The sequence below is a fragment of the Sturnira hondurensis genome, unplaced genomic scaffold, assembly GCF_014824575.4.
Source record: "Sturnira hondurensis isolate 20B ecotype Veracruz unplaced genomic scaffold, ASM1482457v3 Scaffold0021143, whole genome shotgun sequence".
NCBI classification, from domain to species: Eukaryota; Metazoa; Chordata; class Mammalia; order Chiroptera; family Phyllostomidae; genus Sturnira; species Sturnira hondurensis.
This window is the reverse complement of record NW_028093774.1, coordinates 1,957,378-1,978,231: the sequence shown is the minus strand read 5'-3', so window position 1 is coordinate 1,978,231 and position 20,854 is coordinate 1,957,378. Positions and strand designations below refer to the sequence as shown.

At 49.2% G+C, this 20,854-nt stretch overlaps 1 protein-coding gene across 1 annotated transcript in view; it reads left to right on the top strand.

Moving 5' to 3' along the window:
• YY1 (YY1 transcription factor) overlaps positions 1 to 19,229 on the top strand; it is a 31,800-nt gene extending 12,571 nt beyond the window's left edge. Inside the window, exons 2-5 of the mRNA XM_037031696.1 lie at positions 6,786 to 6,948; positions 15,575 to 15,635; positions 17,274 to 17,432; positions 18,063 to 19,229. Of these exons, the coding sequence (XP_036887591.1) occupies positions 6,786 to 6,948; positions 15,575 to 15,635; positions 17,274 to 17,432; positions 18,063 to 18,245 (566 nt within the window). The 3' untranslated portion in view covers positions 18,246 to 19,229. The remainder of the gene's footprint in view (positions 1 to 6,785; positions 6,949 to 15,574; positions 15,636 to 17,273; positions 17,433 to 18,062) is intronic.
• The last annotated feature ends 1,625 nt before the right edge of the window (positions 19,230 to 20,854 follow it).

Genomic DNA, 20,854 nt, shown 5'->3' with positions numbered 1-20,854 from the left:
CTCTACCCTGGGCTTATTTCTTTCATGTTTTATATTCTAATTTTTAAACATAGTGACTGTTCCCCTGGGTGCTTCATCCTGAATTTTGAAACTAAGAACTGAGCCTTAGATATTTCCTCATCTGACTTCTGTGTCACCCCAAAAGTCATACACCGAAGCCCTTAACCCCCAGTGTGATGGTGTTAGGAGGTGGGGCCTGTCAAGGCCGTTAAGGTAGGATAGAGCTGTGGTGAATGGGATTCATGCCCCCTTAAGAAGAGACAGGTTCTGTGTATGTGGCACAGCAAGTGGGCATCTATCTACAAAGCAGGAAGAGGGCCTTCACCAGGAATGGAATAGGCTAGCACCTTGACCTTGGGAACTGAGGCAGAGATTTTGCTTCCAGCTCTTCTTGGTGCCTCGAACAGTGCCAGAAGCACAGGAGGCCCTTGCTTACTCTCGTGTTGAGCTAACACGAGGAATGATTTGGCTTGTGGTTGCTCTGTGCCTGGGGGTTAGCCTCTTTTCTGGCCCAGCAAGCTTGCCACAGGCTTTCAAGGGGGGCTTGCTGGGCACAGTGGTGCTTCTCAGGCTTGGTGTCATTCCTTTCAGAAACAGTGAACACCAGTGGGAGTGAGTGGAGGGAATCAGCTTCCCTCCTGCCCGTCGTGCGCCTCTGTGCCACCTGAAAGTTGATGCCCAATTGCACTTTTGCTACGTGGGAGAGATTGGGGTGTGGTGGTGGTGGCGGGGGAGGTTGCCACAGTCCTGAGAAAAGAAAGGAAAGAGTCTGGTCCCAGGGAAAAGCCGCAGCCTCATGACTTATGATCAGTTAAACTCCTCAACTTTCTTATTACTGCAGCCAGCTGTTGTTTTCTTAGGGCTATCCGTCCATGGGTGGAATTCTTTATCTGTAAATGGGTAACCTGGAAGATACTATCTAGTTCTTCTAGTTCCAGACAAACGGCAGTTGAGCTTAACAGTTACGCACCTAGGTCTTAGAGTTGGACTTCATGGGTTCACATCTGCCACTGACTAGTCAACCCTGAGCAAGGACCCTAACTAACTGCTCTGCCTCAGCTTTCTCCTCTGTGAAATGCAGTTGCTAATTTTCCCATTTCATAGGGTGATGTATGCGGCGATCAAAATAGTTCCTCTATGCAAACATTCAATGAAATGTCAGCTGCTGTTGTATTCTATGATTCCTTGTAGTGACCTACAAGAGTTCCTGAATGGAGAGTGGTGGGAGAAGAGAGGCATTTAAAATATAATAAAAAGGCTGTACTCTATGCTTTTCAATGCTGAGAGGGATTGAACTGGACTCAAACGAACCTATGTTCTGCCTGTATCTTGCGCTTACCCTCTGATGTCATAAAGTGTATGCTATACAGCTTTGGGCAGGGTTGATTTTTTTCTTTTTTCTTTTTTTTAAGATTTTACTCATTTATTTTTAGAGACAGGGGAAGGGAGGGAGAAAGAGTGGAACAGAAACATTGATTGGTTTCTTCTCGCACGGCCCCAACTGGGGACTTGGACTGCAACCCAGCTGTGTGCTCTACTAGGAGTCGAACCAGTGACCTTGGTTCGAAGGCTGATCCTTAATCCACTGGGCCACGCTCTTCTAGGGCAGCTTTGTGCATTTTTTTTGTTGTTGGTGGTGACATTAATTGCAAGATTTGGCGTGGTTGGTTTTTGGTTATGGGTTTTAACACTGGTGGAAGATAATACAAGGTAAGAGTTGAACAAGCCAGCTTTCGCTTTTGAAAGTTCTGAAGTTCCTGCTGTTTGTGAGACAGTTTGATGGAGAAACAGAATGTTTCAGTTAGCATTGAATTTTTGGAGTGTTTGTTTTCTGCTTTGGGCACCAGGGTTGTAAAGGCTCATTCTGGCCTCTGGGCCTTTTTGTCCAGTTTAAGAGGCTAGGCAGACAAAAATTCACAGCAGCATGATTTGGAGTTTGGCAGTGTAACTAGCAATAAGTAATCTAGGAGTTGAAAGAAAAGGTAAGAATCTGAGGCTAGAGTGGTAGTCTCAACAAGCTGTGAGAGAATTTGAGCTAGCCCCTGGGGGTAGGCTGGAATTAGCACTCAGGGGGAGACTGGTGCTTGTGGAATATCTCTTGCCAGGCATTTGTGAATTAGTCCGTGAGAAAAATGGCTGGTTGGAGTAGGGAGGGCATGTGCACAGGAGACATACAGGAAAGACTAGATGGGTTAAAATGGAACCAGACAGCACAGGGCCCTGAGTGCCCAGTTGAAGTACATTTCTGTTAAGGCTTGGTGCCACAGCTGAAAGTGTTTCAGCTCTATTTTGTGTATCCACTTATCCTTTATAGCAGGGGTCCCCAACCCCCAGGCCATGGACTGGTGGTATAGGTACCTACCTATACCAGTCCGTGGCCTGTTAGGAGCTGGGCTGCAGGCATAGCCAAAGGTGAGCAACGGGCGAGTGGGTGAAGCTTCATGTGTATTTACAGCTCCCCATTGCTTGGGTTACCCCCTGAGCTCTGCCTCCTGTTAGATCAGCTGCTGCGTTAGATTCTCAAGGGAGTGCTGGGTCCTGTGTTCCTTAGGAGAATCTGATGCCTGATGGTCCCGGGCGGAGCTGAGGTGGTGATGCCAGTGCTGGGGGGGAACTGCAAGTGCAGACCATCAGCAGCAGAGAGGTCTGACCACACAGACTGTAGTAAATCAGGTGCTTGCAGACTCACACAAAAGCCCTGTTAGGGAGTGGCAAGTGACAGTTAAGCTGCTTCTGGTGGCAGGCTTTAATAAAGCCATCCCCTTACCCCAGTCCAAGAACAAATTGACTTCCGTGAAACCAGTCCCCGGTGCCAAAAGGTTGGGGACCACTGCTTTATAGCATCACTAGAGCAGAAGACAATCGTGAAGATTAGTTAAGAACTTCCACTTCCAGCAAGTCATTTTAGGCTTGAGATAATAATCAGAACTAAGTTGATGGCAGTGGGACAGAGAGAGACCGTTTAAAAATGAGTAGTAGGATTTGGTATTTGCAGGACAGGAGGTTACTTGTGGGGTCAATATTCCTTATCAGTGACCTGAGATGATGGTCACTGACTTTGAGATGGTGGTAAAACATGAGTTACAGACGTCTTAAACTCTTTTTTATTATATTTTATTGATTATGCTGTTAGTTATCCCAGTTGCCCCCTTTTGCCTCCCTCCACGCGGCACCCCACTCTCTCAAATACTCCATATCCAGAGTAATATTCTGTCTCTTCTTGTTTGCTTAGTTTATTTTTTTGATTGAGTTGTTGATAGATGTGTATTTATTGCCACTTTATTGTTCATAGTTTTTATCTTTTTATTAAATAAGCCCCTTTTCAGTCTCATAATCTGAAGGTCCTGAGTTAAATAAGCCCCTTTAACATTTTATATAATAATGGCTTGGTGATGATTAATTTCTTTACCTTTTTCTTGACTGGAAAGCTTTTTATCTGGCCTTCCATTCTACTTATCTTTAGAGGGGAAGGGAAGGAGAGAGGGAGAGAAATATCATTGTGTGGTTGCCTCTTGTGTGTCCCCTGCTGGGAACTGGCCTGCAACCCAGGCACGTGCCCTGACTGGGAATTGAAACACGATCCTCTGGTTCACAGGCTCACGCTCAATTCACTGAGCTACGCCAGCCAGGGTTTGGCCTTCCATTCTAAATGATAGCTTTGCTGGGTAGAGCAGTCTTGTCCGTAGGTCCCTGCTTTCCTTCGCTTTGACTCTTTCTTGCCAGTCCCTTCTAGCCTGCAAAGTTTCTTTTAGAAATAAGCTGACAGTCTTACAGGGACTCCCCTGTTTTTCTCTTGCTGCTTTTCATATTCTTTCTGTATCATTAACCTTTGGCATTTTAGTTATGATGTATCTTGGAGTGGGCCTCTTTGCATCCATCTTGTTTGGGTCTCTGTGCTTCCTGGACTTGCATGTCTGTTTCCTTCACTAAATTAGGGAAGTTTTCTTTCATTATTTTTTCGAATAGATTTCCGGTTTCTTGCTCTTTCTCTTCTCCTTCTGGCACCCCTATGATGTGAATGTTGGATGTACTATAGTTATCCCAGAGACTGCTTAACACCAGGGGTGTCAAACTCATTTTCACTGGGGGCCACATCAGCCTCGTGGTTGCCTTCAAAGGGCCGAGTGTAATTTTAGGGCTGTATAAATGTAACTACTCCTTAACTAGGGCAAGGAACTCTGTGCTACCACTGGGCAAACAAGGTGGAGGGCCAGATTTGGCCTGTGGGCTTTGTGTTTGCCACCCGTGTCTTAGACTGTTTTCATCTTTTTGGATTCTTCTTTCTTCTTGTTCTGATTCGTGGTTTTTTTCTTCCTTACGTTCCAAATCATTGATTTCCTGGCTTCATCCACTCAATAGTTGTTTCCCTGTAAGTTGTTCTTTTTTATGCTGTTGAGGTCCTCACGGAGTTCCTGGAGCATCCTTTTGACCAGTGTTTTGAACTCTGCATCTGGTAGGTTGCTTAGTCCATCTTGTCCATTTTGTTTAGTTCTTTTAATAGAGTTTTGATCTGTTCTCTCATTTGGGCAATGTTTCATCTCCTCATCTTGGCAGCCTTTTTTTTTTTTCCTTTAAATTTTTTTTAGAGAGGAGGGATGGGAGGGAGAAGGAAGGAAACATCAGTGCGTGAGAGAAATATCGATCAATTGCCTCTGCATACCTCCGACTGGGAACCAAACTGGCGACCCCACAGTTTGCAGGTTGGTGATCAACTCACTGAGCCACACTAGCCCCGGCTCTGTATTTGTTTCTGTGTATTAGGTAGAGCTGCTTTGACTCCGTGTCTTGGTAATACGGCCTAATGTAGCAGGGTCCAGCAGCGCAGCCTCTCCTGTCACCCAAGCTGGGTACTCAAGGTGTGCCCTTCATGTGGGCTCAGTATATGCTCCTCTTGTACTTGAGCCTTGGTGCTGTGGGCAGATCAGTGAGAGGGATTTACCCAGGCCACTCAGCTACGAGGACTGGCTGTGACCATTGAGCACCAACCTCCGCCCTCCATGGAGGATCAGCTGTTGCAGGGGCAGCAGGGCAGTGGTACTCCAGCATGGTCTGTAGCTGTCCACTGGGTACACAGGCTCTAGGGTTTCCTGGGTGGTGTAGGTCAAGGTCAGCTTGCCCCACCTTCCCCCGTGTTCTGCCCAGGGCCACCCTGCCTGAGCTGTAAAACAGTCTGAGATGGCTGCTACTTGGGCTGGGCTCAGAGATTCCCAGGAAAGCCAAGCTGTGAATGTAGGCTGACTGCTGCTAGTGCTGGGCCTGGGGCCCCTTCATGAGAGGTCTGAGGGCTTGGGACTCACTGAGGCTGGCTGTTGCTTGTTTGATAGGATTTGGGAAGCTGTGAAGCTTGAGTCAGGACCAGCCATTCATATGTAAAAGTCATGGTTAATAGTTTGGGTGGGCCTGTACCTGGGTGGGACTGGAGTCTGGGGGTCTCCAGGGAGGGGCAAACAGTGTTAGCCAAGTTGGTGGAGTCTTTGATAGGGCACCGGACTGCAGGCTCTGTGGCTTGGGGGGGTGGTGTTCAGAAAAGGGACAATGGTCTTTGCCTGTCTTTCTGTCTGGGAGAAAGCTGTCCCCTGGCTCTTACCTTGATGCCAGACACTTCAGTTCCTCCCTATATGTCACTGATGCCTTTCAAGCTGCTATCCCAGTGCTGGAGCTCAGAGGAAGTGAATGAGTAGGTGAGTCTGTGGGGGGGTTCTTTAAGGGGAACTCCTTGAGGCTTCAGAATTTCTTCCACTGACTCAGTCCCCACTGATTTTTGCAGTCAGAAGTTGTGGGGACTTGATCTTCCTGGCACTGGAACCCTGAGCTGGGGGGCCTGGTGTGGGGCTGGGACTCTTCACTGCCGAGATATCCCTCCTCAATTTTTATCCTCCACCCGTAGGTGAGGGACCAGCCCATTCTGCATCTCAGCACCTCCTACCATCTCAGCACCTCAGTCTGGATGGATGTGGTTTCTTTAGTTCTGTGGCTGTCAGACTTCTACTGAACTCGGTTACTGACGGTTCTGAGTGGTGGTGGTTCTGTATCTTAGCTGTAATTTTGATGTGGTGGACGAAGAAGCGAACCATGTTTGCCTGTGCTGCTGTCTGGACTGGAAGAGCTGCTCTACACTCTTCAAACACATACTTACTGAGGGCCAGCTGAGCACAGGCTTTGAACAGGGCTTTGGGGACCCATGGGGATCAAGGCTGACCAGAACCCCCTCCTCATGGTGCTGGCAGTCTGGTGGGAGAGGCTGAAGGGTGTCATACAGCTGCGGTTTTAAATCCTCAATGCCAGTTGCATGAGGTTAGGGCCACGACTGTGAGACTAAAAGACCGGGGTAGCCGGACCAGAGTGAGAGGAGACGAGTGAAGAATGAGGAGGCTGGAGGGTTAGGCAGCAGTCTACTTATGGTGAAGTTGATGAGTGGGACTTGACCAGTCAGTGGGGCAGGGTTGGTGGTCTGTGGGAAGTGTGTGTGGTCGACAAAAAGCGGGACCCGGTGAGGTGGTAGGAGGAGGAGCAGGACGCTAAAGATAAGCCAGGTGAAGAGAAGAGAGCCAGAGAAGGAGCGCTCGGAAAGACCCAGTGGGTTTGGCATCAAGAATTTTGGCGCCCTTAAGCAGAAATAGGATTTTGAGAGCTTGAGGAGAAAGACCGGGTGCTTATGAAATTGAGATATGGCTATAAATCACCCACTTAAGAAGCTACTAATTGAAAACACTTTGCAGTTTTTAAAGTGTTTTTACCCACATAGACATTTTACTCAGCTCTGGTCATCTTTTGATGTGCTGCAGATGAAAAAAAAGATATTGACCATGAGACGGTGGTCGAAGAACAGATCATTGGCGAGAACTCACCTCCTGATTACTCAGAGTACATGACGGGGAAGAAGCTTCCTCCGGGAGGGATCCCTGGCATTGACCTCTCAGACCCCAAACAGCTGGCAGAATTTGCTAGGTAAGTTGCAAGAACTCTTTTAATCATACTTAAGTGTTTCCAAACTGTATTTTTGCATCAGTATCTTTGTGTGTCTGAGTTTGTGTTCTTACTCTAGGGAAACTTTTGAAAAGAGAAGCAGGTTGTGTTTAGTACTGACTGTGCTGTTACTGTGAGTATCACCATCTTAGATCCTTGAAGACAGTAAGATGAAGTAAATACTCTTTAATCCGTAAGTGACATTGCTTGTGAATAAATAAGTTGCACAAATCTGTTTGGAAATGGATATCTTTACACTGCAGGAGATCTGGGACTGCACTCCTTTGTACAGCGCCGCTGGGGAGGGTTCGCCTGTGGGCATGGCCTTGTAGCATTGGCAGCCATGCTGCCGGCACCTTGTTCATTTAAGCTGGTACGACAGGGAACGATCAGGTGTGCATGTCCTGGACCCTGTGACTGTCCAAGGTGAGCAGTCAGGGAGGGCTGAACCCACTGGATGTTTATTTTGCCTGAAACAGGCTAGGCTCCTCTGCCCCTGCTCCACCCTTTTAATCCTCCCTGGAAGACATGTTGATTGATTTTAGAGCCCCCCCCTTACGCACTGACCTGGGAATCAAACCTGCTACCTTTCTGTTCTTGGGGCGATGCTCCACCCAGCTGAGCCACACCATCCAGGGCACCTCTGTCCTTCCCTTTTTAAAAAGATTTTATTTATCTTTAGAGGGGAAGGGAAGGAGAGAAATACCAATGTACAGTTGCCTCTCGTGAGTCCCCTGCTGGGAACTGGCCTGCATCCCAGGTGTATGTCCTGACTGGGAATCGAACCGCGATCCTTTGGTTTGCAGGCCCGTGCTCAATCCACTGAGCTACACCAGCCAGGGCACTTCTGCCCCTTTTTATGTTATTTATTTTCCAGTAGTGTTTGGCCAAAAAGTTCTTTATAATCCTCACCTGTGGGTATGTTCATTGATTTTAGAGAGAGAGGGAGGAGGACAGAGAGAAAGAGAACCATCAATATGAGAGAAGCATTAGTTGGTTGCCTCCCGTATGCACCCCAATTGAGTGTGTGCCTTGACTGGGAACTCTAACCCACACCTTTTTGGGTGGGGTCAGTGCTCAACCAGCCCAGCCATAGGCCAGGGCCTGTTTGGCAGTTTTGATGAGGGTGTGAGAAAACCCATGAGTACTCTGAAATAAAATGAAAGGAACTGATAAACCCTGGAGCAGAGGGTCTCCTCCCCGCAGTCTGTGGTGGGATGGGGCCTGTAATGCCCAGGAAATTCAGGCGAGGGCTGGGTCTGGACAGAAGAGACCTGCGTACTCCTACACCTTCCGAGGACAGAGTGGGGCACCTTTGTTTCTTTCTCTTGAGAGCAGAGTGGAGTGAGAAAGAGTTGGAGGTCCTGGAGGGGTCCTGGTGTCTCCTCCCAGCCCTACCAAGAACCAGGTGGGCAAACTTGCCCTTTGGAGCCTCTGTCACCCACGTGTCAGATGAGTTTAAGAACTCTGTTGTGTCTTAGCAAAAGGGTTCCGACCCTGTTCTCCTTTCCAGTGAAACTAGCTGCGTGGAAACCCACATAGTCCTGTTGATGACAGTGCGTTTCTGTTGTTACTGCCATTCATGCCTATGTGTCAAATATTAGTACCACCCCCTCCCCCAATACAAATACAGATGGAATCCGCAGGCTATACAGTCATCAATGTATAGAGGTTAGGGATTTGAGGCAGAATGGGCCAAGTATCCTGCCCGTGCTCGCTGTTGTCATGTGTTCTTCAGGTCAGCCTCGTCTTCCTGTTGCCCTCAGGCTGCAGTGAGGACATGATAGGGGCTGGGACACAGGGGTAAAGGTGATGGGACACTGGGATCAGGGGAGCTTAGCGAAGGGCAGTGTTTGATCTGGGCCCCGAGCAGAGCGTAGCGCTCTGGTGGGCTGCTTGTTGGAATGGCGAGAGCACAGTGCGCACACCCCACATCCCATGTGTGCTCATAGCAGCAAGCGGTTGGTTTGCCTGGGACAGACCGTGGCAGCAGGTGGTGGGAAGGGTGATCTGGAGGTCTGCTCCTTAGATGATGGGAAATGGGGAGAGGGTGCTGGTCTGGGCTCCAGGGGGGTAGCCTTTGGTTTCAGGTGCTAATAACATACCATTCTGGTTTAAGGTGGTCTCTGGAAGTTAGGGCTAGAGTCCTCTTATGGGAGGAGGCTGAAAGCCCAGAAGTGTTAGGTAAGTCAGCCCCCAGGAGGTGGTTTTGGAGGGGAAGGCCCCGAAGAAAGTCCTGAGGGAGCCCTTGAATAAGTGGGTAAGAGGGACCAGGGACAGAGCAGGACGATCATTCAGATTTGGAGGAGGGAAGAGGCAGTAAACACGACATCACGAAAGCCAGGGTGGTCCCAGAAGGGCCAGGAGCGGGAGGAGTCGGCTTCTGCGTTGTGTGCTGTGAAGTAACATCAGTCAGTGAGTGGGGGGGGTTTGGCAGAGAGCCAGCCTGTGTGTGGGTGTCATCGGGTGTTGGTGACCTTGGTATTGTCCACCCTCGCTGGAGAACAGGGACAGCTGCTCTGCAAGCTTGTCCCCAGTCCTCCGAACAGAAAGTCCAAGGTCCTTCAAGTGCTAAATGCAGGCAGCATGTGTCACTGTCATGGAATGGAAGCCTCTGTGTTTGTTTCCCAGTGGCCTGGCCTCTGCCTCTCATGGTTGCCTGAGACCTTCCTCATGAGGAAGGGGACCAGCAGGGCCTGGAGCAGATGTCTCAAAGGGGCCATTCGTGAAATTTTGAAACACTAAGGACAAAGAACCCATAAACTTCCGGGAGAAACAACAGGTCACCTGCAAAAGTTCTTTAGACCTGAAAGAGACTTTTTTTTTTTTTAACAGCAATGGATAATTAGACAGTGGAGCAGTGTTTTTGACAAAAAAAAATTATTATAAACAATTTTTTAAGATAGAGGGGAAGAAAGGGAGAAAGAGAAACATTAATTTGTTGCCTCTCGCAGGTACCCCAACTGGGGACACAACCCACAGCCTAGGCATGTACCCTGACTGAGAATCGAACTGGGGACCTTGCGCTCTGCAGGACAATGCCCAACCCACTGAGCCACACTGGTCAGGGCCAGTCATCAAATTCTCCTTTTTTTTAAAAAAGATGTTTACTTATTTAATTGTAGAGAGAGAGAGGAAAGAAGGGTGCAGAGAAACGTCAGTGTATCCTGCCCACCTGCAACCAGGGATCTGGCTCCCAACACAGGCATGTTCCCTGACAGGGGATCTGACCAGCGACCCTTAGGTTTGTGGATGACACCAACCCACTGAGGCACACTAGACAGAGCCAAACAAAGAATTCTTGATTCGGCGAAGCTATCAGTCAGATACAAGATTTATCTTACCATTGCATGCATGCTTTCTGAGGAGGTTCATTGAGGATAAATTCCAGTAAAATAAGAGTGAACTTCAAAGGAAGGCGTTTTTAAAAGCTTACAGTGAAGCCCTGGCCAGATAGCTTAGTTAGAACTCTGTCAAGTACGCCAGGGTTGCAGGTTTGATTCCTGGTCAGGGCACATGCAGGGCTCAACCAGTGAGTGCATGAATGAGTAACATAAGTCATTGTCTCCCCCACCTTTCTCTCTCTCTCAGATCAGTAAATTAAAATTGCTTCTTGGTCTTTTGGCTAAGATCAAGTGTAAAATCAATACATTAAAAAAAATGCAGTGAGCCCTGGCTGGTGTAGCTTAGTGAATTGAGCGCAGGCCTGTGAACCAAAGGATCACAGTTTGATTTCCAGTCAGGGCACATGCCTGGGTTGCAGGCCAGTTCCCAGCAGGGGACACAAGAGAGGCAACCATACATTGATATTTCTCTCTCTCTCTCCTTCCCTTCACTTCTAAAGATAAATAAATAAATTAAAAGTGCAGTGAAAAGAAAACCAAGAAGACAGCTGTGCGAGAGTCTGGGAACTGTGTTCCAGCTAGTGAAGGAAGTCAGTGGGTTGTGAGAGCGTCTGCCAGAAAAGTAGACCCTGCTCAGTAGTGGACAGAGGGGGTAAGATGCTAGATCTTGGTGGCATGGGAAAGAGTCTTCTGAAAGTGAAAAGACACTCAGAAGCCCCCAGGGACGGGACGAGGGGTGCGGTGCTGACAATGTCTGGCGGGCGAGCTTGCGTGACGGCCCGGAGGGAGGGCTCTTCCGGCACCGCAGCTGCCCTGCTGGACTTCTAGAGCAAGAAACGCGGCCCTGGCACACAGTTGTGTTGTACCAGAAGGACTGTTCACATAATCACCTGAATCTGGTGTGTGTCTGTTTTCCATCACGGTCATTTGTGTGCAGAATGGAGTGTGCTCGTGCTCATCCTGACAGTGTACACAGAGTGAAGGCAGAGGGTGGGTACATTCTTGCCCCCGTTGCCCAGGGCACCCTGAAAATGGCATGTAAGAACTAAGCAAAATCTCTCTGATGACACAGAGGGCGGGTGAGACATACTGGAGCTTGGAGTGCCCCACATGCTAGGCCTCCACCGTTTGAGAATGTGTGTAACAACAGCTAAGTAGGATTTCCCAGAGGCCTCAGATTGGGGGCTGGGGCTCCAGCTTTTAGACTTGGGGACCATAGCCCATCCTCTCTGCTTACAAAGACCCACGGGCCCCTCTGCTGGCCTTCAGTCCTCATGCGCTTCCTCTGGGAGCCCCGCTGTTGGCTGCTCTTCCCTCTACAAACTGGGTTGCGAGGGCTCTGGGTGGGACTGGCAGTGGCCCCCCTCAAGTGTCGGGCCCCTGCACACTGACCCTGGACTGCTCAGGCCATTGGTGTGTGGGCATCTTAGAAAGTCATGGTGTTTGGGGGGTAAGACTGTGGGGTGACAGTTTTTTCCTGAAATGTCTTTTTATTAAAGACTTCAGAAAGGGTGAGTGGGACCTGGCAAATTCTACTTCCTGATTAAATTGCCAGCTTTTGAGCGTTTCTCATTATCTGAAGTAGAAGAGTGCTTAGGTCGGTCCCAGGGTGATGGCCTGTCGCTCACCGCCCACCCTGAGACCTTGTCCACAGGGTTGGTACAAAGATGGGTTGTGGTTGTGGAGCTGGGTGTGCCGTCCCCTGACCTCGCACTGTTATGGGGAGACAGTTCCTTTAACCGACGCTGTCTCGTTTGTCTAAGGCAGCATTGTTCTTGGCACAGTTCTGCACCGCGAATGCAAGTGCCCGCTGTACAACACGGGACTTCCATCCCGTCTGCGCAGGTCCCAGTTGGTGGTTCCAGTCTGAAGTCCGCTGAGTTGGCTGAGAAGAGCCTCATTCTCGTTCAGGAGTCATTGCTTCGAAACATTCATCTCGGCTTCTGGGACCTCACAGCTTTAACTTGGCGGGGACTGCTGGCTCGTACAGCGCCTTGCAGAAAGTTGCGCTGGGAACTTCCTGCAGTATCTGGCCCTGGAGTCCAGCCTTGACTGTGTCTTCCCACACAGACACAAACAGGGACAGTGCAGCACCAGCCGCACCGCAGAGAGAAGGCTCTCCATTTTTACTTGAACAGGGGGGCTTCTCTGGGTGGTGCCTGGCTTCTCTGTGGAGTTCCTAGCACATTGGGGAGGCCCTTTGGTTTTACCTGTGTCTGTGTGCCATCTCACGGGCCTTTGTTGAAAAGGGTGGTTCGGAGCCCCAGAACCTTCTGGGTTTTACGTATAACCGGCTTTTTCTTTTTCTTTTCTTTTTTTTAAAGATTTTATTTATTTATCTTCAGAGAGGAAGGCGAGAGGGAGAGAAATATCAATGTATGGTTGCCTTTCATGTGTCCCCTGCTGGGAGTTGGCCTGCAGGGAACCAGCCTGCAACCCAGGCATGTGCCCTGACTGGGAATCGAACCGCGATCCTCTGGTTCGCAGGCCCACGCTCAATCCACTGAGCTACACCAGCCAAGGCCGGCTTTTTCTTTTTTAAAGGAATTAACTCATTTTTAGCTTGGCCCATTTTACACACAGCTGGGGGGTAGTGATGGCTGTTGTTTTCCAAGAGTTGATTGTGCACCTCACCTTTTAATCTTCAGGCTCAAGGCAGGTAGCATTGCACCTTTTTACAGAGTAAGAAACTGAGGCTGAGAAGTTAAGTAATTTGCTCAAGGTCCTGCAGCCAGGGTTGCCAGGCGGCCAGCATCACGCCCCGGTCTGTCTCGTTCGTCGTGCCCATGCTGTCGTCGGTGTGGTCTCCGGTCAGAAGGTCTCTGGAGCCCCGCAGTCCCAGAACCCGGCCGTCCCCGTCACTTCTGACTGGGGCAGGTCAGGAAGAGACTCGGAGTGTGTGGTTGCAGTCTGTCAGTTTCACAATTTCTGGGTTGCAGATATGTAATACGTTTGTTTTTAGTTTGCAAGTTATGTGTCAATTGGTGCCATGAAGACTTTAGTCTTTATTCACAAAACAGGAGCATATATCTTTGGGAGATGACCTTTCCCGGGGTTTGCACTGGAATAACACGGAAAAGCTCCTGGCATCCACCTGCTGCCTCAGGCGCTGCTCCGCCGCGAACACGGTCGGGCTGCCATGGGACTTCAGAGTGGCCACACTTCCTTCGGCTCCCTCACTGTCCAAATGCACTGTAAACTCGAATTCTAAAGTTAATTTTATTGCTAAATGCTCGCACAGGTTTTGAAAATGACATTTAAGTGAAACAGCACTCAGTAATAACATTTTTAAAAAGTTAAGAGTTGCATAAATAATACATGGTACTATTCTCTTTACTTTTGTGTATATTTGAAGTTTTCCATGATAAGAGACATTTTTTTTTTCAAATGAAATTCCTGGGAATGATGTAAGGACGCGTATGTATGGGCATGGGGACCTAGCTGGGCCGCACGGGGCCTCACTGCCGCTCACCTCAGCCTCAGACCCGAGGCGGGTGGGTCGGGAGACGGCGGTCTGCACGGCTCCTTGGCCAGCCCAGTGGGCGTTTGTGAAAGTTGGTTCGTTGTGAGGATTTGCATGCAGTACAGTGGACTTGCTTGTGGGCGAGTGCCGTTCTAGAGTCTGGGTGCACAGCCGTGCAGCCAGCTCCACGGTCGAGACAAAGGGCGAGCACTCTCAGTTGGGAAGACCAAAGCTTAGATATTAATGTTCTCTTTTAAATTAATATTTGGAGTAGAGCCCATTCATGGGCATCACTGTAGTTTTTCAGACTTTGACACAGTGTCCAGGTGGTGCAGTGGCATCACATTTCTGTCCTGGTGTTTCGAACCCCTGCCCGAACTCCAGGACCAATGGCAGTTGAGACAGCAGAGGCCTCAAGTTCATGGCCCCACACACAGCAGGCACTGAGACATTTGTTAACTCAGCATTTGCCAAGGCTCTGAGGTACAGGGCCTGTAGGGTTGACGTGGGGACGGCACACCCAAGATGTTGTCCTCTAAGGTAGGACATTCATACAGTTTTGAACAAATTGTAGAGATGAGTTACGGCTGCCAGATAAAGCGTCTCACCCATGCTCCTCTGGGCACGGGAGTTTAGCTAGCTGACTCGTGAGTCCAGGTGATTTATAAGGTACAAAGCACCAGGTAGTCCTTATCCCCAGCTCGGGAAGAAGGGTGCTGCTGGGGCCTAACAACAAGACGTTGGCAGAAGTCTGTAGTAGAGGGGGGTAGAGTTGCCCTTGTGAGGGGCACGGACGTGGCGGCGCGTTAATGCACCTGCTCCTATCGGAGCGCGAGGTGGCGATACTAGGCCAGAAAGAACACCCGTGACAGAGGTTTAAATCGTTTTTCTAGGAACTCTTAATTTCTCCCTCCACCACCACACGCAGATCTGTAGGGAGCATTTGTAGAAAGTTTTGGCAAAACACCAAACATTGGTTCAGTGGAAATGGCCAGTAGGTAAGTCACGCACTCAGCAGGCTCCCTGGATAGCGATCCCATCAGGGGCCCACTTGGCTGCCCATGGGGTCCGGACTCCTGTTGCACCTCCTGGGCAGGGCCAGGCATCTGTGTTCCTTGTGAGAAAGTCTCTTATTTTGGGGGAAACCAACAGTGGACTAAAAATTACACGGGGTGCAGAGTGCAGGGTGTCCCCACCTGTCCTCTGGTCCGGGGGTTCCTCAAAGCAGCCAGCGCTGACAGTTCCCTTCCAGAGTTGTTAGACCTCCATGCATATGTGTCTGTTTACAAGGACTCTCGGTGCCTTTCAAAAAGAGATGAGAGATCGATTCTGTCGGTGTGAATGCCCACCCGCCTAGCAGTTGTATTGGGGTGTATGTTTTTAAGACGTGCCCCTTATCTATTGCTGCTCCTCATAAGGCATCTTTTTTTATCACAGCCACTGCCCTGGGACACATCACTGCACTCCCACTGGCGGGGCCATCTGTAGTTCGGGGGCTGTGGGGAGGAGTGAAGTACTCGAGTTGCACACGCAGATCGCAGTGCCGTCTTTTGCCGCCCCACTGGCCAGCTCTTAGCCATGGCCATGTGACCTGGGGCAGCATCCCCACCCAGGAAGTGGGAAGAGAGCTTCTCACTCCCAGGTGCTCCTGCTGTGAGCTGGCTCACCCGCCCCCTGGTGGGGGCACGTGGTAACTGAGCTGCCGTGCCTGGAGGGCAGCGCCGGAGGGACTGGTGGGTGCTGGTTGAGTCTGCCCACTCCTACAAATCTCTCTCTGTCTCTCTTTTTCTCTTTTGGTAAGAATGAAGCCAAGAAAAGTTAAAGAAGATGACGCTCCAAGAACAATAGCTTGCCCTCATAAAGTAAGTAACGCCAGGGGAGGCGTTGGCCTGCGGTGGAGTGCTAGAGAGCGCATGCGGAGTCTGCGCTTTCCTTTCTGTCTGCCTGTCTGAGGCGAAGTGAGGGACTAGAGTCCTCCGTGGTGCCGGCTCTGTTCAGTAAAAGCCACTTAAACTTAAATGCTACTAACGGGGTTACTGTGGGTTACCGGTGTTTTATCGTTACTGTACACTGCATATACTGTGTCAGGGTTTTATTTCTTCTTTTTGGATCATTAAGAAGACAATCTTAAGACATTGGGTTGTGTCTCGCCCATGGACCTTTGTGGGACCATAGGCTCATTATGGGAATTTGGAGATTATTTTGGGTGTTGCTAAAGTAAGCCTAATAAGACTTTGTTATTTCTTTCACAATTTTCTTAATTTACTCTGTTAATTGTGTGTTGCTAGAGAGATTCTTAATTGTTTTCAAATGTGCTTTAGTCTTTAAAATAAAAGGGTAGCCTAAAAGGTACTTGGGAGGTACTGGGTTGGGTCAGTTTGAAACTTAGTTGGCATAAACTGACCGAGACTGTCGCACAGGTGCAGACAGACAAAGGCAGAGTTCTTGCATGGAATAAAGAATTTTTTTTAAATGAAGGATTGGAAAAGGACAAACGTAGCTTCATATGTCACCTCTGATTGGTTCCTGTGCACTCACTAGTCCTCCGTTCTTTTTAATGCTCTTCGCGTGGAGCGTTTGAAATGTAAAGTGGTGCTCATTGGGGCCAAGTGCACATAAGCGTTTGAAAACAGTTCTGCCTTCAGGTGCCTGCCATCTCTCTCGCTTTTCTGTCTACTTCTTAAAAATTCCATTTTCTAAATGGAAACTCAGCCTAGGGGGCAAAGCAAAAACTGGCTTTTCCCGCCCACCCTTCTGCCTGTGAAGCTGTCCACTGGTTGGCTTGTGCTGTCCTCCTGTCGTGCTGTCTGTCGTTCCCCACCCACTCCATCACTGGGCAACAACTGCAGAAGAAATTGCAGGGCATGCTTCTCGGAGCGCCGCACGCCTGCCCGCCCGCCCTGCTCTCTGTCCGTTAGCTGCTGCTTTCCCAGTGTCTCACCAAATCAATTTCTTCTGTAGTTGCCATTCCTTGGAGACCCTCTTGCTTCTTTCTCTGTCAAGAAGGGGAAAGAGGCAAAGAGAGAAGAGGGAACAGTAGGCGATGGAGAATGACAGCCCATTCTTGCAGCACAGAATATGGGGCCCACCAAAGGTAGTGGTGGTCTGCCGTCATTTTAACTCCATTTATTTCTCAGGGCTTCTGTTGCTTCATGTGGGGGACGGAGTTGGGCGAGGCAGCTGTGGTGTAGCTGGAAGCCGGGGTGGTGGGTTCTACTCCCAGCTTCCTGCTGCTAGTGGTGTGACCTTGGGCAAGTCTACTTAAAGACATCTCTAAGCCTCAGTTTCCTCATCTGTAAAACAAGGGTTAAATGATAAGGCCTTTCTCAGCTGTCTGTTTTCTGTCTTAAATAATTTAATATTTGTACTGTAATGCTAAGTGAAATGAAAGTGGGGGCTGGGGGTGGTTTTGTCATGGCGTGTCAGTGAAGGCTGTTCAGTGGTTGACTCCTTCGCGCACCTTGCAGGGCGCACCACTAAGCTTCTCTCTCTGTTTGAAGGGCTGCACAAAGATGTTCAGGGATAACTCCGCCATGAGAAAGCACCTGCACACCCACGGCCCCCGCGTCCACGTCTGTGCAGAGTGTGGCAAAGCTTTCGTTGAGAGCTCAAAACTAAAACGGCACCAACTGGTTCATACTGGAGAGAAGCCCTTTCAGGTAGAGCCAGCCCCCCCGCTCCGCGCCCTGCGCCCCGCGAGTGTAGGCAGGCAGCAGCCCGCGCCTGGCGTCCGCATGGGCACCGGAGGGGCTGCCCTGGCTCTTGCCCTGCCCAGTGTGATCTGTGACACGCTGGACACCGGTGGAGTACCCATCTCATCAGGAGAAACAGGGTTGCTAAGGGCAAGCCTGACGCTAACTCGGTCTACAGTTGGGAATGTGTTGAACCACTAACTGGCCGAGAGCTTTTAGAGTTCATCCCAGTTAACATCCTGTCCCCCTTTCAGAAGCCCGTGACCGGGGGTGCAAACTCACAGTGTAGCCAGTGCATCTCACCTGGTTCTCCTGGCACTTGGCACTGGAGACCTTAACGTAGTACCCTGGGACGTCCTTGGTGTTTTGCCTAGTGTTTCTCTTACATGGTATTTAAGCAGCTTGGGGTGGCTAGACCCTGGGTCTTAGAAGACGTTTGTGCAGAGTTAGAGTCCCATGCCCATTAATTCTAGATTGCAGCTTGGACTCCTCCCCTCCCTCCCGCCCCCCAGGCAGGGAGGGCACGCTGGGTTGAAGGTGCGGTCTGTCCCCCCGGCCGCGGCGCTGAGCAGGTTCTCTCTGGTCTTCTCCCGACAGTGCACGTTTGAAGGCTGCGGGAAACGCTTTTCACTGGACTTCAATTTGCGCACGCACGTGCGAATCCATACCGGAGACAGGCCCTATGTGTGCCCCTTCGACGGTTGTAATAAGAAGTTTGCTCAGTCGACTAACCTGAAATCTCACATCTTAACACACGCTAAGGCCAAAAACAACCAGTGAGAAGACGAGAGAGGAGAATCTTGTCGGCCTTGGGAAGCATCTTCCAGGAGTGTGATTGGAAATAACCACGCCTCTCCTTTGTATATTGTTTCTAGGAAAGAATTTTAAAATGAATCCTACACACCTAAGGGACATGTTTTGATAAAGTAGTAAAAATTTAAAAAACTTTAATAAGATGACATTGCTGAGATACGCTCTATCTGGCTCTGTAATCTCGTTTCAAAAACACGGTGTTTTTGTAAAGTGTGGTCCCGACAGGAGGACAGTTCATGAACTTCGCATCAAAAGACAATTCTTTATACAACAGTGCTAAAAATGGGACTTTTCACATTCTTATAAATATGAAGCTCACCTGTTGCTTACAATTTTTTTAATTTTGTATTTTTCAAGTGTGCATATTGTACACTTTTTGGGGATATGCTTAGTAATGCTATGTGTGATTTTTCTGGAGGTTGGTAACTTTGCTTGCAGTAGATTTTCTTTAAAAGAATGGGCAGTTACATGCATACTTCAAAAGTATTTTCCTGTACAAAAAAGTTATATAGGTTTGTTTGCTCTCTTAATTTTGGTTGTATTCTTTGATGTTAACACATTTTGTATAATTGTATCGTATAGCTGTATTGAATCATGTAGTATCAAATATTAGATGTGATTTAATAGTGTTAATCAATTTAAACCCATTTTAGTCATTTTTTTTTTCCGAAAAATACTGCCAGATGCTGATGTTCAGTGTAATTTCTTTGCCTGTTCAGTTACAGAAAGTGGTGCTCAGTTGTAGAATGTATTGTACCTTTTAACACCTGGTGTGTACATCCGTGTAACAGAAAGGGCAACAATAAAATAGCAATCCTACAGAAAGAGTATGGCAGAAAAAGATCTGTAAGCACAGTCTTATTTCTTTTTGTTGTCCAGAATAATTATAATTCTTGAGCCTCCCAGAAATTGGAAGCTAAATAAAGCAACTCAAGTCTCCTTTATTTTGCACTCAATTCCAGTGACTTGTGATTGAAGCGATTTATGGGTATTTTAATACTTCCCGTGTGGACTGAGTTCTGAAAGAGTAGGTAACAGGCGTCCCGAGTTAAGGAACTACCTCAGAGCGCCCCCAGCAAAGGTGTGGCTGACAGGTGTCCCCGGCCTGTGTTCTCAAGGTAAGGTGTTACTGGCAGGGGCCGGCAGGCATCCATTGCCCGGCAGGCGTCCATTGCCCGGCCGCCCTCCTGCAGCTCGTGCTTATGGGCTGCTTGGTTGCGGCGCCTTGGTCCCGCGGGCAGGGTCTGCGTTGCCAGCACCTGCGGCGGCTGGATTGTGTGCTCCGGAGCGGGTACTGAGTGCTGGTTGGCGAGGTGATGAGACAATTGCGCTCACTAAGTACTGTACCTCTCACACGGTGACCTCTTAGGTGTGCGATTACAATTTTTGAATTTTACTTTGAGTCAAACATCAGGCCTGTGAGAATGTTTTATAAACCGCCCCAATAAGCAAAGTCCCGTTTGTTCAGAATTCAAACCTACTGTGTGTCTGTGCTGTTTGCTTGACTCTGCCGGGCAATTGACAAACGAGCTAATACCAGAGACCAACTGATGAGATGCCCAGGACACCAGCCAGTCAGGAACGCGGCCCTGTCTCTGCAGCTTCTCCATTGGTCCCTTGCAGGGCTGATGGCCCGGTCCCCGTGACCCTGTGGCCCTCTGGAATTTTGAAGTGCCTTCTGAATCATAGATGAAAAATTTAACTCGAGACACTTTTTATTCGTTCAGAGTCTGTTTTCCATTGCGTAGTCTGGTGGGACCCAGTTCATCAGAAGAGCCAGCTGTCGCTGGGTGAGCCAGGCTGCTGTGTCTGAAAGTGGGGAGCGTCGGGGAGCCCTGGTGGAGATGAGGCCCCCCGGCGCAGCCCAGTGCCCCACTGGGGCGTGTGCTGCTCTGGCTGGACCTGGGGCAGAGGCCTCCCCAGGCCCCCGGCAGGGCAGCCGTGTGCTGTGGGGACACACTGGCAGCCCAGGAGCCAGGCCCCCGTGTGGAGGGTGGTCCCCCTTGCCGTGCCTTGATCCCTATGGGGATGGCTTTGGTCATCTCTTCTGTCCCTGTCCCTGAGTGGAGTGATCATCGTTCCCCTCAGCTCCATCTCCGTTCATGTGTCTTCTCGATCTGCAGAGTTGGTTTCTGAAAGGAATTGGATTGGGAGGTTGGAGAAAACTGAGCGTGCGTGTTCCTTGTTGGCAGAGCGGCCCCGATTTACACAGTGTAGAAGATGAGAGTGAGCAGAGGTGGGCCTCGCTGGGTGCGGCTTAGACCCGGTTTGCTTGTGGTTCACATTCACGATTCTGCTAAAGACATAATTGATACAACTTTGAAATGGTGTCCTAACAGTGAGTCAGTGGTCTTGGGGGTTAATCTGATTTATAAGTAACACTGATAGACATATTTTCTTATATCTGAGCTGAAATACATGCATGTTTTTAGGATATGTAATATAAAAGCCCAGAAGATAAGTTTACATTTAATAAGATGTTGTTTTCTATTTTTGGATTTATTATTTCCCCCCTTTTTGGTAGTGGGGTTTGGGGGGAGTATAAAATTTGTATAAAGAACTGTCACCACAGAGTG